Raw genomic sequence first — 15508 nt, 5'->3', positions numbered from 1 at the left:
CCTCCCCCCACCTTTTAAATCCACTCCTCTGCTTTTTTTCTCCGGTCCTGCCGAAGGGTCTCAGCCTGAAATGTAAACTGTACTTTTTTCCCCATAGATGCTGCCTGGCCTGCTGAGTTCCTCCAGCATTGTGTGTGTGTTGCTAAATCACTTATACTCAGTTATTTAAAGTGCAGTTGCTGTTATATGCACAACCACTGCAGCCAATATTAGTTGCAGCAGTGAGGTTTATTGTGGGCCTGGAATGTGAGAAATGTTATTCAAGAGATTAAATATTTTTTTCTCATAGTGTCTGACAGTTGTAACATCCACCTGAATAGGTGGGTGGGAAAAGTTCAATTTATACAAAAGCTGCAGCAATTCATTGTGTGTATGGATAAAATATGTGTTTAAATCACCACCTTCTCACTCAGGATAAAATTTCTAATACAGCACATATTTTACCAGAAAAAGCTCCTGATAGGTACTGTAATACATATATTTTGCTTGATAAAAGCTCATGTCAATTGAAGCTATGTATTATACTAACTCATACAGAGCAATCCTTTTACTCATAATGTGCTTCAACAGCAGGGCAAGCTCTTGAGTGTGTTAGTTTGCACTAAAGGTAAACTTATTGGGATTCTTTTCATGGAGTGAGCTAACAGAACTGTGACTGGCTTTATCAGAATAATTGCGATATTTATAGTCATAGAGTAACACTTCATGGAAACAGGCTTCTCCGCCCATCAAGTCCATGCCATCCCATCATCTTCCCATCTGTCCACGTTCAGCATTTAACCCTCCAACTCCTTCCCTTCATGAATCTATTTAAATGCCTCTTCAATGCTACAATTTAATTTTCTACCAAATCTATTGCTACACACTGCCCCTTGACTCACCTTTTATATTTTCCATTGTCATAAGAAAGTTATGTTCTGATGAGACCAGAAACAGACTTCAGGCATTAGTATTTACTTGCCCCTTTAAGGTTGATGTTATAAAGAAGGCCTACAACCAAGAAGAGGAATGCGAGAATTCAGAGGTTTCGCCAAGAAGCGTGGGACACAATATTTACATCTTAGCTTTGCAGGTAACGCTGATTGAATTTTATCTTTTAATCGTCATTTTTTTCATATCCTCCTCCTCACCTTTGAAGCTTTCTTCTTTTACTCAGAAAAGAATGTCAATATCATTATCATCACTGGAACCATTTCAGAGACTCATAAGGGCAGATAAATTAGATGATGGCCCATTATCCAAATGACTATTTGGTCAGCTAGCTAGGAAAATCCCAGATGCAACATATATGCTCTAATTGCAGTGTTGTAGTAACCTTCAGCACCCTCAAGTTATCCAAAAATTTGTTATGGACATTGAAGAATTTCTGAAGGATAGTCATTCTTGTAACGAAGATAAGGCAACACCGAAGTGATACAGAGCAGAATCCCAGAACAACATCATGATTATGTCCAACTGGTCTGTTTATCTGACATAGATTAGCCAGATCACTGAAAATACATCCCTGCAGTTATTCAAAATAATATCCTGGATTATTTTAATGTACAACTGAAAGAGTATGAGGCCTTAATTTAACATCTTGTCCGAAGATGTTTCACTAGTAGTCTAGGATTCCTTCTGTACTGTCAGACTTTAATGCTCAAGTTTCTGGTGTGGTACTTGAACTTACAACCTACTAAATATCTTGTTCAAGTGCTGTGAGCTAAATCAAGGTTATGCTTTTAAAAAATTTAATGAATGCAGTAAAACTCCAATAATCTAGCTTTAGTACTCATATTTTGTGGCAATGGTGCTATATCCATTGAGGCACCAAAATACATTAAATTTAAATAGAATATGTTCCCCCCTCGTGAATCAGGTAAGTTTAAATGCAGTGCAGGAAAAGGGGTTCGATGAGTGGGCGTAGAGTGCAGCAGGCATCACCTGGTGAGTCAGGTTGTGAACCATTGGGATTTCCAAATAGTTGGATCACATGTTTTTGGAGTTTTACTCTATGTATGTTTGTTCATGAAAGAGGCTGAATCATTTCCTGTGCTGTTAGTAATTTTGAAAAAAAAAATTAGTCTTCAGAAAATTTGTTTTGGATGGCAGAATAATATAGAGCATAATATAGAACTTATTACTGCAATCGGGCTGCAGAACCTTAAAAAATTAGGTAGCACCTAAAACATATTGTTCACAAATTATTAAGTATTGGTTCATCAGTTGCCATTTCATATTTATTTACCCATGACAACATCATTGTTACCCTATATCAATACTGCTTTCATGTGGAAATAGATATGAAATGACAACTTGGGTTTTGCACTGGTATTGTCTTACACTTCTCTTTGGAGCCAACATTGAATGCAAAAGGTTTTTCCAAAGTCAATATTGTCTTCCAGTTGTCACGCCATAACAAACTGCTGCAGCAGCTACTGAAGCCAGTGAAACGGGTACAAGAGGATGTGGAAGAAGGCATTTCAATGGTGAGTCAGTGAATAAGATTGATTACACTATTAGAATGATTCCCCTTAGTAATAACGATCAGTTAGGCACAAACAGAATCTGTATTTACTGACAAGTACCTTCATTGTCTCATTTCACAAACACGTGAATTTGCACAGCCGAACACCTGTGAGAAGATATACTAAGTTTCCTTGACCCTGCACGAACAGTTAAAGAGTAGAAAAGTAATACCTGGGAAGAAGTGTCTACGTTGGCCAGGCATTCCTTGTGCTCCTGATGTAATCTCCATGTGTCCAACGTGGAGTCCTCCACATCCGTGATAGTTGGTCACTGCCTGTGCTCCCAAAATCCTTCTCTTTATTCCTTCTCTTATCAGATCAATTTCTAATGTGTTAGTTTTGTTGGCTCAAGGTCAACTGACTGACCTGTGTCAGATCTCATTGGATATAGACCAGGGCTATAAGCAGTATTGTTTTATGCCCTTTGCCTCCTACTTCGTGCCTGAGGTGACAAATTTTGTTCTATTCAACTCTGACTAGTTCAATCCAGTCAAACATGGTCACCCAAACACTGGCCTCAGGTGACAAGATTACCTCCGCAAACATGCCGTTTTACAGGATGAACAGCTTCTTATCTGAGAATGGTCTCAGGTTTAGCAGATCATTAGCAGAAACTGCTTGTGCCCATGTTCAATTGCTGTAATTGCATTACCCCAGAGCAAAGATCAGTTCATCAAACTATTCACAAAATGGTGGCTGCAAGGACAGTCTCACCAAATGGCCACATCACTGATCTGGCCAACAACACAACATTCTTGATGAAGTACGTGTATTTACTGTACATCAGAATTGATGTTAATCGCCATCATGATGAGAAACAGCAAAGAACATTCCCCATGCCCAAGCACCAGAACAAAATCCATCCTACAAGAAGAATCCATCTACCTCCCCTTAAGGTGCAGTAGCATTATTATCACTATATATCTCACAAGCAATGCTGTGGGATCACTTTTGACCATCAGCTTAACTGGCCTAGTTGCAAGAGAACTGTAACTATAAAGCAAATGTAATGGTTTGATATTCTGTGGCAAGGAGCTCATTTCCAGATGTACAAAGCCTTTTCCACAGTCTACAAGGCTCAAGTCAGGAGGGTGCTGGAATTAAGCATCTTTTCGGCTGAAGTCCAAAACTAGGTATATGGTGCATCAGTCAATATTATGCTTTTAATTCTGTTAAAAGCAAGATTTTAGTTACAAAGGTAGGCAGGAATTCTCCCATTCTTCAAGGCAGTAAATGCTGGAAACACTTGGCAGGTCAGGTTGCATCTGTGGGAAGAGAAACAGAGTGCAAACTCTTCTGGCTGCCTTTATATAGAGTTACAGATTCAAAGACAACTACAGCAGAGCAACAGGCCCTTCAGCCCCTCTAGTTCATGCCGAACCATTTAAGCTGCCTAGACCCATTGACCTGCACCTGAACCATAGCCCTCCATAGCCCTACCATTCATGTACCTATCCAAACTTCTCTTCAATGTTGAAATCAACATTGCGTCAACCACTCACACTGGCAGTTTGTTCCACATTCCCACCACCCTCTGAGAGAAGTTTCCCTCATGTTTCTCTTAAACATTTCACCTTTAATCCATGATCTCTAGTTGTAGTCTAACCCAACCTCAGTGGGAAAGACCTGCTTGCATTTACCCTATCTATACCCCTCATAATTTTGTAAACCTGTACCAAATCTCCTCTCAATCTTCTGCGTTCTCGGTGAATGAGGTCCTATCCCATTCAACCTGTCCTTATAACTCAGGTCCTCCAGTAAATTTACACCATTCATGTAAATTTTCTCTGTACTCTTCAACCTTACTTGCATATTTCCTGTAGGTAGGCGACCAAAACTGCACACAATACTCTACATTAGGCCTCACCAATGTCTTATACAGCTCCTTTGTCCTGAAATTTTAACTATGTTTCTTTTCCCAAAATACAGCCTCGCCGGCTGATCAAATTGAGCATATTTTGTTTTAATTTTAGACTTACAGCATCAGCAATTTCATTTTGGTTCAATTCTGCCATTTTTCATTGGGTGATGAATGCTGGTCCCCACAAAATCAGTAACAAACATATTACTTGGTAGGATGTTTATGAGCTTCAGCACAAAAGTAACAACTCTAATGTTATAGTAGCTTTAATATTCATTGAAAAACAGCCCAAAGAATTTTACAGAGGGTAAATGAGAAATAAATGAATGCTGTGCCAAGACATGTTGCTACAAGGGGAGTTGGAATGGAGGGCCCTTGGGAATTTCAGACATATCATATGAAATATGATGTCAACAATATCAACAACTGCAGCTATTAAACATGAACTCAAATTCCCCAGATGGGTGAAAACCTAGGTATAATTCAAACAATTCTATGAAGATCAGACCCTTATCATTAAGGTGACACAAAAATTAATGCAGATGCTGGAAACCTGAAGCAAAAAGAGAAAAGGTGGGAACATGGAGCAACGTAGTCAGCTTCTGGGAAGAGAGATAGTCAATGAAGCTTCTTCATGCCTGGCTCATAACAGACTATTCTTGCTTTGCAATCTCAGCGGTTTCTCTGCAAAATGTTATATGATAGAAATGTAAATTCTGTGTTGTCTATTCGTAACAATATCATGACTTGATATTGGTTGGTTGGTTGGCATCTGTCTGTTCCAAAGGATAATGGGCGATGATGTTTCAAGTAGACTCGAAATTAACACCACTTTCAGATAGGATAATAATTAAAATAACTGTTTAAAAGGTTTTAAAAACTTTTTGAAATTTTTAAGCATTTGAGATTTGGACTGTTCCAGCTTTGTATAGAAATGTGTTTCAGCTGACTATCAAAGTCTTCTCCTCATTTTACATGTGCCATTCAATTTGTGCCTCCTCCTTACTATACCTCTCCTTTTGATTTGGACACCTTTATTGTTACACAGTACTTTGTCATTTTGAATCTTCCCAGTTTTTCCTTGAACTTGTCACTGGAAAAATGACAAAAAGGCCATCTTTCTTCATCAAGATTTCCAAGGAATATGCTAAAAATTGGTGTAATTTCCAGTCTCTTGTAGCAATAAATTTATTCAAAGTCATCTAACTCAAACTGAAATTTTTATGCAGCAGTATCATTCTGAAATAAGGAATCATTTTCTTATTACTTCTTTAAAGAAACATTAACGTAAATATAGCCTCAGACTTTCTAATGCTTCCAGTTGTTACCTTGGAATGTTTTTATGTGTTTAAGTTGTTATGTAAATTTATTGTTATTGAATGTTGTTGGCAGCCAGATGCAGATGAACTTCACAGGCTCAGATCCAGATTTTTAAAAATCTTATATGAATGTCTTAATTTGATTTGACTTTTAAATTGCATAATTTAATGGTTTGTGATATGCACAACTCTACAATTTACACAAGTTCAGATCTAGGAATTACTTTTAAAGTTATGAGTAGCAACATGTGCACCAAATGGCATCTTAACATTTTGTGATTTTCATCAGATTACTGAATAAACCCCATCGATAAATCCAGTGTTTCTTGACTTAATGGATTTTTTTTTACCATTTTCCAGCTTATGCTCAATAATATGCAAATGTTGAAAACGGGTCATCAGCCACCCCAACCAGAGGAGGATCCTTTGACTTACTACTCAAAACACACAGCACAGATTGAGGTATGATCCTAACAACTTTAAGGCTGGGTGGTGCTTCATACCCATTTGAACAGCACAGATGAAAAGATCTTGAACAATAGGCCTCAGTATTTGTCTGAAGATTCCATTGCTCAAAAAAACCTTTGGTGGTGTGTGCAATAGAACAAGCTTTCTATGAATAAAAAATCCAAAGGTCTTTTCTCTCTTCCTGCTGCCTTTGTGGAGGAAAGGGGAGGATGTGATTTGCTGCTGGGGAGAAGGTTGGGACTGCAGCAGAATGGGATGGGTGGTGAATGTTTTGGTCAGTGAGGGGACATTCAGTAGGTTGTGCATGGAAGCTGCTAGGATTAACTTTTCTACTTGGACACAACTTACCTAAAGACGGCTCTAGGTTCCAGAGCCTGAATGTTACTCAGAGGTTTGTCTTGTTTTAAGTTTTGCTGAAGCAGGCTTCATTTTAGTGGGAAAGGCCTGCTTCTGTGCAATTTGTGGAAAGGCACCTTTAAATGTGACTGAAAAGCGAGGCCTGTCAGCATATTGTACATGAAGAAGAAGGAATAATGCTGACTAACTGGCTGTCCCTGATTTGAGTTAGTGCTTTTTTTTTCTGTTTTTCTTACTAAATTAATTCATATTATGCTACATAGTCAAATTTTTAGACCTTCACTCTTGTTACAGAGTTGAAACAATAATATGAGCATATTATGTGTCAGGAATGGACAGGAGGAAGAGTATAGGAAACTGATACAGGACTTTGTGATATGGTGCAACTCAAACTACCTGCATCTCAATATCACCAAGACCAAGGAGATGGTGGTGGACTTTAGGAGATCTAGGCCTCCAATGGAGCCAGTGATCATTAATGGAGAATGTGTGGAGCAGGTTAAGACCTACAAGTATCTGGGAGTACAGTTAGACGAGAAGCTAAACTGGACTGCCAACACAGATGCCTTGTGCAGGAAGGCACAGAGTCGACTGTACTTCCTTAGAAGGTTGGCGTCATTCAATGTCTGTAGTGAGATGCTGAAGATGTTCTATAGGTCAGTTGTGGAGAGCGCCCTCTTCTTTGTGGTGGCGTGTTGGGGAGGAAGCATTAAGAAGAGGGACGCCTCACGTCTTAATAAGCTGGTAAGGAAGGCGGGCTCTGTCGTGGGCAAAGTACTGGAGAGTTTAACATCGGTAGCTGAGCAAAGGGCGCTGAGTAGGCTACGATCAATTATGGAAAACCCTAAACATCCTCTACATAGCACCATCCAGAGACAGAGAAGCAGTTTCAGCGACAGGTTGCTATCAATGCAATGCTCCTCAGACAGGATGAAGAGATCAATACTCCCCAATGCCATTCGGCTTTACAATTCAACCGCCAGGAGTAAGATATGTTAAAGTGCCGGGGTTAGGACTCAATGTATTTAAGTAAACTACTTAAGAACTTTTTAAAAGCTATTATTAATGCTTTTTGAGAGGGTGTTTTTAGATGCATATCATATTTTTACTGAGTTAAGTATTGTATGTAATTAGTTTTGCTACAATAAGTGTATGGGACATTGGAAAAAATTTTGAATTTCCCCATGGGGATGAATAAAGTATCTATCTATCTATCTATCTATAGCAGAAGACCACTTTACAATTGAACTTCGTATATCATTGACCACAGTTAAGGGGACCAAAAATTACAATATCAAAAACAGCCATAGTTTTTCCATTGAGTTGCCCTTAGTTTGTCTTATCACTATGATGTCAAAAATGAATGATGTTCATTTGAAAATATTTGTTTACTCATTCAAATACAAATACGCACAATGACATGGTTCTAATTCCTCATATCTCTCAAATTCCACTCATGTTTAATACAGCAGATGCTTCCTGGTTCTTCAGTCCATTCAAGTTGATCTATGCCAGTCAGAAATATATTGCAATGTTAATTGTAGACATCATTAACCAATAATGAAAAGTACTGAACAACATAAAATATGTCTCTTGTGATTTGTACAACTTTGTATTCACACTTGCTTGGCCAATGGGATTATTGATTATAAGTATCAATTGTGATAAGTTTCTACAGCTCTTGGACACCTGTGAGAGGATTCCACTAAAAGTAGTCTATTATTCCTGTCTCAGTGGAGGGAGTTAAAATATACAATGATATGAAGCCTAAAACCCAACACAATGTCTGAAAACTTTTTATGTTTTGGTAATTTTATTTATACATTTCTGATGATTAGTAACACTAAAATTGCATGTCGCTTCATCCTTTTATGATATTTTTCAGAGAAAAACTAAGCTGAATGCTTGGAGTGGTTAGTATTATGCAATATAACACAGCAGGAACAAATGAGGCAAGATTGTGGTATTCATCACTGCTAAGCCTGTCAGTGATCCACAATTTAAATAGGGCAGCACTTAATATAGTGTTTAGCACTACTCTACTACAGCACGTGTAACCTGGGTTCAATACTTGCTGTTGTTGTAAGGAGTTTGTATGTTCTCTGTTTACTCTGAGTGCTCCGATTTCCTCTTGCATTCCAGAAATGTATGGATTAGTCAGCTGATTTATCACAAGGGTGTAATTGGGTGGTATGACCTCAGTTGTTGGGCCAATAGGGCCTATTACTGTACTTTTATCTCTAAATTAGTGGTCGCCAACCCGTCGATCGCGATCGACCGGTTGATCTTTGAGACTATCCCAGCAGATCCCGAAAAAAGAAAAGAAAAATAAATACACAAATACTGTGGAGAGATTGTTTCCGGGTGGCGGGGTTTTAGTTCCGTACTTTCTGCCCAGTGCGCATGCGTGTAGCTCCCCCGCACTACACAGTGTACTTCAGTGGTCCCCAACCACCGGGCTACGAGGAAACGATATGAGTCAGCTGCACCTTTCCTCATTCCCTGTCACACCCACTGTTGAACTTGAATACACGCAAGGTCATCAGTCGCCTAAACGCAGTGATACCCTCGCGCCAGGGATCACTGGTTGGCCTCGGGTAACCGGTCACCTCGTGCAGCCGGTGGGAAGTGCCGTTGGTACTGGCCCGGAGCGCGGACAGATGGGTGCCGCCTCTAAACCTGTTTAGCACACCGAATGTTCGTGGGGAACCCGGTGCTAAAATATTCGCAGACAACCTCATTCAGACTCAGGGTTTCATAAGTAGCAGAGCAGTACTGTGCTGCGATCTACTGAAACAGACTTTTGTCGGCCAATAGACCCTACAAGGCGGGTTGGGCACTCCTCACTCAGTTGGTCGCTCTCTCTGGACTGCGACCATTGCGGCCCCGGCAAGGGGACCTCTGGCCCTTGTTCTCTTACCCCACCCACAACCAGCCGCACCTGGCCAAGGCGTTTGGCGGCGGGTGGGCAGGAGGTTGTCTAATGAGGCAATGAAGCACTCAAAACTGCTTCAGTACCCGGACTCCAAGTACCTTGCACTTAGAGACAAACCCATTGAGTTTTTTCAGCAGAAAAATTGTGAGCAAGCGGGATAGAAGCTAAGTGCTGAGAGCCACGAAAACTAAACTGCGGAATAGACTAGACATAGGAACCTGCTTTGAGTATCGCTGTAATCCCGTCATGTTTAACCCACCCCCGGTCAGCCGGTCCGCAAGAATACTGTCAATATTAAACCGGTCCGTGGTGCAAAAAAGGGTGGTGACCCCTGGTGTCCATACATTATTTCTACTTCTGGGTTGTGGGGTTTAACTTCCGGTCTTTTCTGCCCTGGTGCGCATGCGTGTAACTAATCGATCTGGGGTCGATCTCGCCTTTCACTAAGGCCGAGGTAGGGGATCTTGGGCTTAAAAAGGTTGGTGTCCACTACTCTAAGTAATATATATATAAGTACTTAAATTCAAATTTAAATTCCAAGGCTTCTTGGTGGTAACAATTACTGCTCAAAGTACATCCAGTGAATTAGTCTCATTTGATCATTTGGACTGCAGAAGTCATATCTGAAGATATGTTTATTAGCAGTAGATAATATTCATGCAACCTCAAGGTATTAAAACTGGTAAGACTACGTAGTGTCGGTTTGTTTTAACTGCTTCTCTTCAACTGTGTTTTGTCTTTTGTTAGATTATTCGGAGTGACCGCAACATGGAGCAGATTGTATTCCCCATGCCAGACATTTGCGAATATTTAACAGCTGAGTCAAAGCACCGAGTCATCAACACCACCGAACAGGATGAACAAGGCAGCAAAGTCAGCGACTTCTTTGAAAAAACCCACTTTCTATACAATGAGATGCGTTGGCAGAAGAAACTCCAAAGTAAGGGCATATTTCAAAGCCAGAGCTATTTAGTATTCACATTAGAAACCATTAGAGAGTTAGATTTAGATGAGAAAGGGTGGGAAAAGATTTGAGCCGTGTAAAATGCCAGCATGGACTGGATAGACTGACTGTTGTGTTTGTTACATCTGATGTAATACTGGACAGTGTGTCAAAAAAAGATGGCAAGGGATTATCCTTTTGCAGTCAACATGAAAGAGCAACAAGGAAATTACTCAAAATAGGAATTAAACGACTTAAGTTATAACCTTGTGAGTCAGTAAAAACTAACATAGGTCTAATATCTTCATTGTATCAATTTTCGTGGTATTTTTTACTTGCATATTTGAACACCCACATTAAAATATTTAAGATAGTACAGATATTTTTGCAAAGTCATTTACTACGCTGTGTTAAAGATACTGCTCAAGGAAATTTAGACTCAAAAGCGTAGCAGTGATTTAAAAAAACAAAATGGAATGCCTTTCTACCAAATAATATAAAGAATGGTGAAAAATTGTCTGAGGTTGAAGGTAATTAACACAAAATCTATTTATGTAGGCATTGCTCTCAGTAGTTGAAATTCAACTCCACTGAATATTGGAATTAGAGTACAGTATATCTACAATAATACATTGCATGGAATTGAGGACATATTTCTTGACTCGCTGAAAGAATAGAACTATTTTGTTGAAATGTAACATTTTGTTCGAAGTTCAAAGTAAGTGTATTATCAAAGTACATGTACATCATCATATACAATCCTGAACTTCACTTCATTGCGGGCATGCTCAGTAAATCCAAGAAACATAATGGAATCGGTGAAAGACTGCACCCAACAGGACATTCTGACAACCAATGTGCAAAAGACAACTGTGCAGATACAAAAGAAGAAAGAAAGTAAGAAATAAGCAAGCAAGCAATAAATATTGAGAACATGAGATGAACAGTTCTTGAAAGTTAGTTCATAGGTTGTGGGAACAGTTCAGTGATGAGGCAAGTGAAGTTATCCCTACTGGTTCAAGACATTGATGGCTAAGGGATAATAACTGTTTCTGAATCTGGGGGTGTGGATGCTAAGACTCCTGTACCTTCTCCATAATGGCAGCAGTGAGAAGAAAACATAGCCTGGGTGGTAGGAATCCTTGAAGATACTTGCTGCTTTCCTGTGGGGGCATTTTGTGTAGATGTGCTCAATGGTGGCAGGTGGGGGTAGGCTTTACCCGTGATGGGCTGGGCTATATCCACTAATTTTTGTCGGATTTTTCACTCAAGGGCACTGGTGTTTCCATACTAGACCATGATGTAACCAGTCTCTCCACCACTCATCTATAGAAGTTTGTCCAAGTTTTAAATGTCATGCTGAAATTTTGCAAACTTCTAAGGAAGTAGAGGCGCTGCCATGCTTTCTTCATAATTGTACTTGCGTGCTGGGCCCAGTTCAGATCCTCGGAAATGATAACACCAAGAGATTTGAAGTTGCTGACCCTCACCACCTCTGATCCTCTGATGAGAACTAGGTCATGGACCTCTGGATTTCTCCTCCTGAAGTCAGTAATCAGCTCCTTGGTCTTGCTGACATTGAGTGAGAGGTTGTTGTTCTGACAACATTCAGCCAGATTTTCAATCTCCCTCCTATATGCAGATTCATCATTGGTGTTGACTGTGCAGGCCTAATATCTGTGCAGTATGATTCTAATGATCATTATCTAAAATTGAGTAATTAAGCCAAAATGCCCTTGTGCATTTAAGGGGATGTACAAAGAGATCTGGGAATTGAAAGGCTTTGCAGAGTAAATACTGTAAGTATAGTAGGAAGAAGCAGTAAATTTTTGCACAATCTCAGTTTAGATGGAACTACTTCCAACAAGTGTTACTTATTGTTTGTGCTGTATCCTTTACGACAAAAGGGGATCTACTTGGAATATTTATGTGCGTAAAGGTCACATGGAGCATAATCTGAAACAAACGAGGAGCTTTCCATCTAGGACTGAGATGAGGGGAAGTTTTCCTTACTCAGATCATTATGCATCATTGTCCTCTCCATTTCAGTGGGCTATGGACAGCTTGTTGTTGAATACATTGGAAGCTGAGACTTGATAGATTTTTGTGCACTGAGGTAATTGAGGGATTAGGCAGGAAAGTGATCTTCATTCGAACAGGGCAGCACACACAAAATGCTGGAGGAACTCAGTAGGTCAGGCAGCATCAATGCAAAGGAATAAACAGTCGCTATTTCAGGCTGAGACCCTTCATCCTGAACAGCTATGATTATTTTGATTGGAGAAGGTTAAAGATCCATTTGGCGTACTCTTGATGTTTTTAGTAACAACTGTCATTTCCTCTCAGGTATGCCTCTGCTGTACTGGTTCTCCAGGAGGATGACTCTGTGGGGCAGCATCTCCTTCCATCTCGCTGTGTTTATCAATCTTGTCATTGCCTTTTTCTATCCGTATGGAGAAGCAACTTCAATGGGTAGGCAGTTTATGGATTATTTGCTGCTGAAAATGTTCATCTGTATGAATGATGTCGTGAATATTTAGTCCAACAATTAATGAGATACCTTACCTGAGTTGAACTTTAAAAAGTGAAGTTCAAATATTTTGTCCTTCAGTAAATTATTATGGTGTCGTGGAAAGGTACAAAATTGCAACAGCATTTGGTTCATTAAGTCTGCACTGACTATTAACCACCCTTTTACACAAACCCCACATTAATCAAATATTCTTTTTATTTTCCCAACCTCATCATCAACCAGCCTTGTATCCCACCACTGCCTACACACTAAGGCAAATAATGTGCCAACCTTCATGTCTTTGTGATGTGTCATGAAATTGGAGCATCCAAAGGTGACCGGAATTATTGCAGAGAGAAGGTGCATATTCCACACAGGCAGAACCCAAAGTCGGGATCAAAACTGGGTGTCTTGCATTATGAGGCAGCAGCTCTGCTAACTGTGCCCACGTGTTGTTAGTCTTACCCTTTATTAATTCTAATGTCAATCTACTATGAAACTCCTTAGTAAAGGTGAAATACTGCCAATGACAGTGGATAACAATGGAAAATCATATCGATTTAAAAACTATATGAGCTAATTATACAGCAATTATTGACAATACCTAAATCAGAGACTAGTATTGAGATGCTGAGGTGGAGAAACGTGACACTTCTCCAGAACAACATAAAGGAAGAACAATGGCAAGCAGAGGCTACGAGATATCACGACTAACTTTGGTCACTCGAATTACTTTGACCTAAGGAACTGGTTCCTTAGCTTTGATAGCACATTTGATTTGGAATTACAGTCAAGCAAGGTCTAGTTGATTGATACAGAAGTCATGATGCCGGCTTCATTCAGGCATCAGGCATTGTCTGAAGACACGTTGCAATGATTCATAAAAACACATTTATATTCATGAACAAAATCTAGAAACATAACATTAATCGGTTTTCTTTTTTTTCCCCTTACAGGAGCCTTTGATTCATCCTTTCTCTCACTTATCTTTTGGGGTGTAATAGTCTTCTCAGTAGCTTCTTTGTTTATCAAGAGATATGATCTCAGACCATTAATGATAGCACTGACAGTTCGATCTATATATTACATTGGAATAGGCCACACGTTGATAACACTGGGATTACTTAATGTAAGTATAAAGTTGATAATCAACAAAAAGTATATTGAAATGTGTAAAATATACATTGCTAGTTCCACTATTTTGTCCCTGTGGCTAAAAAAAAATCTGTTTATCTGTAAAATGCACCTTTTCTGTTAATTTTTTTTCAGTTGCCTTATTTGTTATTTGGTGCAGTAATTGGAGAGTTATCCAGAGAATCATTTAAAAAAATACAATCAGCACAAGGAGCCCTCACTCAGTAATCAGCAGACAAATGAATAGTCATGGCAATGACATCTAAAAGTGATGCTAGTATTTAATCATGGTTGACAAAAGACGTGACATTTTCAGTCTGCTTTTGCTATAATAAATTGGCAAAATTCCACAATCCTCGTGCGCCATCTCTGTTTAATTTATTTGTAAATTAGCTGACAATTGCCGAGATATTTAGCTATGTGAAAGTTTTGAGAAGTTAACGAGAAAGAGATGCATTCCATATGAAAGGACAAATTAAGAGATATGCATGTGTCTCAGGCCTGTGCAGTCTAATTATACCAACATTTAGAGAAGTGGATGTAAGTGAAATGAGTTAGTTTTGCAGTCACAGACTATCCACACTACACATCACCCAATCACCTTCTCCAGTTTCTTTCTTAACTATCCAGTCAGCCATATATCACCTGCAATCATCTTTTCTTGTTCCTACGCCAATACCGCTAATGTACCCTAAGAATCTATCCAAAAAGCACACCCTGTTTCTTAGGTAAATGCTGTAGTTTGGGGCATTAACCAAAAAGAAAGCATTTCCTTCTACTAGCTCGAAGACTACCTCAACATTAGCTGCCTTGTCACCTCCACTATTTTCAAACTAACAAATCCTCATCCGCACTGAGGAGCAGGAATTTTCTATTTCTAGGCACTGGAAGGACTAGAAGGACTACATGGAAGGGCTAAAGCCATTGTCCATGGCCCCCAAGTACACTTTCTGTTATTGTGCTCTAACTCCTTCCATCTGCATGACCACTGCCTGGAACAACTAGCTTGCAACTAATGTACTTCTTCATGTTGAGCTGAGCTGTGGGTCACAAATCTCTTACTGTGGCACTAGAACTGTTCACAGTACTCAGACACAGTCCAAACGAGATCCAGAACAAGTTTCAAGCTACTTAGCTGCTTTGAATTCCTGTGCTCTGCTTGACTATCTCTTAAATATCGTACTGTTGATCTGTATTGTTGCTTTGAATGATTATCTGCCTTGCGTTAGCAGCTTCTGTTACCATAATTAAATAGGGGCTAAGTGATATTTTACAATTACATTGGACCTTAGTAAGCTCACACTTGTAGTATTCAGTACAATGCTGGGTGCCTTACCTTAAAAATGATATTCTTTTTATAGTTGAAGTGCAGTAAAGATTCACCGGGATGGCTTCTCGGATGACAGGTCTGTCACAAGAGGATAGATGGAGTAGGCTCGATCCCTGTTCTTTAGAGTTTAGATGGATGAGCG

At 39.5% G+C, this 15508-nt stretch overlaps 1 protein-coding gene across 3 annotated transcripts in view; it reads left to right on the top strand.

The window, feature by feature from the left end:
• itpr3 (inositol 1,4,5-trisphosphate receptor, type 3) overlaps positions 1-15508 on the top strand; it is a 310863-nt gene that overhangs the window by 274667 nt on the left and 20688 nt on the right. For all 3 annotated transcript variants that reach the window (XM_073030432.1, XM_073030433.1, XM_073030431.1), the window contains exons 45-50: positions 971-1072; positions 2385-2468; positions 6048-6149; positions 10195-10387; positions 12737-12862; positions 13859-14031. In XM_073030432.1, the coding sequence (XP_072886533.1) occupies positions 971-1072; positions 2385-2468; positions 6048-6149; positions 10195-10387; positions 12737-12862; positions 13859-14031 (780 nt within the window). The remainder of the gene's footprint in view (positions 1-970; positions 1073-2384; positions 2469-6047; positions 6150-10194; positions 10388-12736; positions 12863-13858; positions 14032-15508) is intronic.

The sequence above is a fragment of the Hemitrygon akajei genome, chromosome 27 (genome assembly GCF_048418815.1).
Source record: "Hemitrygon akajei chromosome 27, sHemAka1.3, whole genome shotgun sequence".
Lineage (NCBI taxonomy): Eukaryota > Metazoa > Chordata > Chondrichthyes > Myliobatiformes > Dasyatidae > Hemitrygon > Hemitrygon akajei.
The sequence above is the reverse complement of the archived record's forward strand: the minus strand, read 5'-3'. Positions and strand labels throughout refer to the sequence as shown.